This window comes from Lycium ferocissimum, chromosome 3 (genome assembly GCF_029784015.1).
Source record: "Lycium ferocissimum isolate CSIRO_LF1 chromosome 3, AGI_CSIRO_Lferr_CH_V1, whole genome shotgun sequence".
Classification (NCBI taxonomy): domain Eukaryota; kingdom Viridiplantae; phylum Streptophyta; class Magnoliopsida; order Solanales; family Solanaceae; genus Lycium; species Lycium ferocissimum.
Genome location: NC_081344.1, coordinates 46,164,729 through 46,168,279, shown reverse-complemented (window position 1 = coordinate 46,168,279; position 3,551 = coordinate 46,164,729). Strand labels below are relative to the sequence as shown.

Genomic DNA, 3,551 nt, shown 5'->3' with positions numbered 1-3,551 from the left:
ATTTTCATGTATAAATATAATAAGCGTTAAATAAAAATGGTTAGGCCGGCACCTCCGATTCTGTTTCATTTCCTTGATCTCTTCATCTTTTTGTCCTCGAACTGCTGACTTCTACTATGAACTCTTCTTTGTATAAAGCTTCTCTGTACCTCAAATGGAATCCGAAGAGGTCAAAAAATAAGTTGGAAGTAAACGACATCTGCCATGAAACGAAATACATCCATGTTTCCCAACCTTCCGATCATGATTCTGATCAGCTTCGTCTTATTTACTTCTCTTCTTGTACCTTCCTTCTCTACTAGTACAAATCTCGATACCATTTGCACCTGTTTAATCAATTACAATGTCAGTAACTTCTCTGTTTACCCAACAAGTGATGATTCTGCAGCTAGTAATTACTTTAACTTGCTTGACTTCTCCATTCAGAATCTCCGATTTGCGGCATCCTTTATGCCGAAACCAACAGTCATTATCGTACCACAAAGGAAGGAGCAGCTCGTGAGCAGTGTTCGGTGTAGCAGACGAGCTTCATATGAAATCAGAGTAAGGTGCGGAGGACACAGTTATGAAGGGACTTCATCAGTTTCCGTAGATGGTTCCCCGTTTGTGATCATTGACTTGATGAAATTAGACGGTGTTTCAGTAGATTTGGATTCAGGAACGGCTTGGGTGCAGGGCGGTGCAACACTTGGCCAGACTTATTATGCCATTTCCCAGGCCAGCAACGTTCACGGTTTTGCAGCAGGTTCTTGCCCAACTGTGGGCGTTGGTGGGCACATTTCGGGGGGTGGTTTTGGATTTTTATCTAGAAAATATGGACTTGCGGCTGATAATGTGGTAGATGCTCTTCTTGTTGATGCGCAAGGACGGCTATTAGACCGCAAAGCCATGGGAGAAGATGTTTTTTGGGCCATCAGAGGTGGTGGCGGTGGAATATGGGGAATCATCTATGCCTGGAAAATCCGATTGCTCAAAGTACCCAAGACAGTAACTAGTTTCATAGTCTCTAGGTCTGGCTCCAAAAGTTACGTGTCCCAACTAGTTCACAAATGGCAACTAGTTGCACCAAAGTTGGACGATGAATTTTACCTATCCGTCTCTGTTAGTGGAGGGAAAACTCCTGAAATAAATACACAATTCAACGGATTTCACTTAGGTCCAAGAACTGAAGCCATTTCCATCTTGAATGAGGTCTTTCCGGAGTTGGGCGTTCTGAAACATGACTGCAATGAAATGAGTTGGATTGAGTCCACACTTTTCTTTTCCGACTTAGATAACGCTGCAAACTCCTCTTACGTCTCGCTTTTGAAAGAACGCTACTTTGAGAAAAAAACTTACTTTAAAGCCAAATCAGACTATGTTAAGACCCCAATTTCAATGGGTGGAATAATGGCTACTCTTGATGTACTTGAGAAAGAGCCCAAGGGACTCATTATACTGGACCCTTACGGTGGAGCCATGCAGAGGATTAGTGAGGAAGCTATTGCATTCCCTCATAGAAAGGGTAACCTTTTCGGAATTCAATATCTAGTACAGTGGAAAGAAAAGGATAATATTGGCAAGAGCAATGCGTACATAGAGTGGATAAGGGAGTTTTACAATACAATGGCACCCTTTGTTTCAAGCGCGCCTAGAGCAGCTTATGTCAACTACATGGATCTGGACCTTGGAATGATGGACTACTTATTGCTAAATACTAGTAATACGAATCATGCAGTGGAGAGAGCTAGGGTCTGGGGTGAAAAGTATTTCTTGAATAACTATGATAGGTTGGTAAAAGCTAAGACAACAATTGACCCACTAAATGTTTTTCGACATCAACAGGGCATCCCTCCCATATTCACCTAAATGCAAGAGCATAACCATAGTAGTGAATGAGTTTACAAGCAGGGCACTTCTTTAGGACACAGATTATTTGGGTTGCTAGTTTTCCTTCTTCTTTTTCCCTTTACATTGTTTTTAGTTTGTCTTAATTTCCCTCTTGGGTTGTATCAAAAATTATACTATAAGAAAAATGTGAATAGCTTTTCCGATATTTAATCACGCAAAAAAGTAAAATGCATGCGACCGTATGTATTTAGGAAGAATAAGGTGACAAGCCCCAAAAGTGTTAAACTTAGTGACAGGGCCCCAATTTCTTTTCCCTTTATTTTTGCCCTAGAAATTACTAATGCTAGGATTAGCAAATATGCGGGGTCTCTTTGTATTTTAAAAAACTTCGGGGTTAAGTTTAAAACTTTCAAAACTGCCAGCCTTTTTCTCTTTCTCTCTTTCTTTCGCTCTTTCTTCTTCCATGTTCTTCTTCCCCGAACATCATTCCTTTACTCCCAAATTCTCCCATTCCTTCATCTTCTATCGTGTAATCATTGTTCGAAGCTAAACCTGAAGTATATATACATTTTGATTGCTGAAAAACGTGAAGAAGGAGCTAGAAGCCATTGACAGTCATTAACAAAGCTTCACAGCTCTAGTTAAAAAATGTGGGTTACCAGAATTGAGCTTCGTTTCAAGTGAGTGATACAACAAAAATATCGGAATATCGAGGAGAATTCATATCTAAAATTTGAAGAAATTTCGTTGAGATTAGACATGGTTTTTGATCGATTTATTGCAGCTCTCAAGGTTGAAGAAGACAATTGTTCAAAGTTTGGATTACTGCAAACGAGCTTTATTCTGAGTGGTTGATATCTCAAAAGAACCGGAACGTCGAGGGGAGTTTCATATCTAAAATTTAAAGCAATTTGGTTAAGATTTGACATGGTTTCGAGTCAAATTACAATAGTTGTTCTTCCAAAAGGAAGAAGACGATACTGTCAGAAATAGTCTATTAAAAGCTTATTCAAGTCTAACAGATTTATGAGCATCCTATAGTTTATGCTAAACGTCTTTATTTGCTATATATATATATATATGCTAAACGTCTTTATTTGCTATATATATGTGTATATATATATAGTAACTTGGAAGCATTAGTTGTTATATGGAATGTAGCAGTTATCAATGCCAGCATCACTACTCTAAGACAAGCGACAACTTGATGGTAACTTCTGAAATATCCATCATATATCACTTTTACGGGGGAAAATGTGAACAAGCGGTAGTATAGCTGCACTCCTCGTTGCTTGGGGAGAGACGCTCGAAAACTACAATAACACCCTCTTTCCCCCAACTTCCCCTCCTCACAACCGCCGTAGTTTCAATTTTCTTCTTCTTTTTGCTAGGTCTTTTTGTGTTTTTTATTTTATGTACTTCACTCTTTTGCCATGTTAATATGCATTGAAAACTGAAGAGGGCCAAACTTAGCCACTAGACCCGGTGCATATTCTATATGATAGTAAAGAATGTAAAAATCTGTACTGAGGTCTAAAAAGGATCACACTTAATTAGCCACTAAGAACTGAAGAGGGTCATATATATCCACTAGATCAGGTGTATATTCTAGCAGAAGGTAGTGAAGAATGTAAAAAATATGCACTGAGAATTGAAAAGGATCAAACTTAATTAGTCACTAAGAACTGAAAAGGGTCACGCACAACCATTAGACCAGGTGT

At 38.9% G+C, this 3,551-nt stretch overlaps 1 protein-coding gene across 1 annotated transcript; it reads left to right on the top strand.

Moving 5' to 3' along the window:
* The first annotated feature begins 204 nt into the window (after nucleotides 1–204).
* Nucleotides 205–1,848, top strand: LOC132051127 (berberine bridge enzyme-like D-2). Its single transcript, XM_059442403.1, has one exon. The coding sequence runs from the start codon at nucleotides 205–207 to the stop codon at nucleotides 1,846–1,848; it is 1,644 nt and encodes a 547-aa protein (XP_059298386.1).
* The last annotated feature ends 1,703 nt before the right edge of the window (nucleotides 1,849–3,551 follow it).

Excerpts from the sequence above, each read along its gene's own strand:
- LOC132051127 (XM_059442403.1), top strand. The coding sequence starts at position 205 with ATGAAACGAAATACATCCATGTTTCCCAACCTTCCGATCATGATTCTG.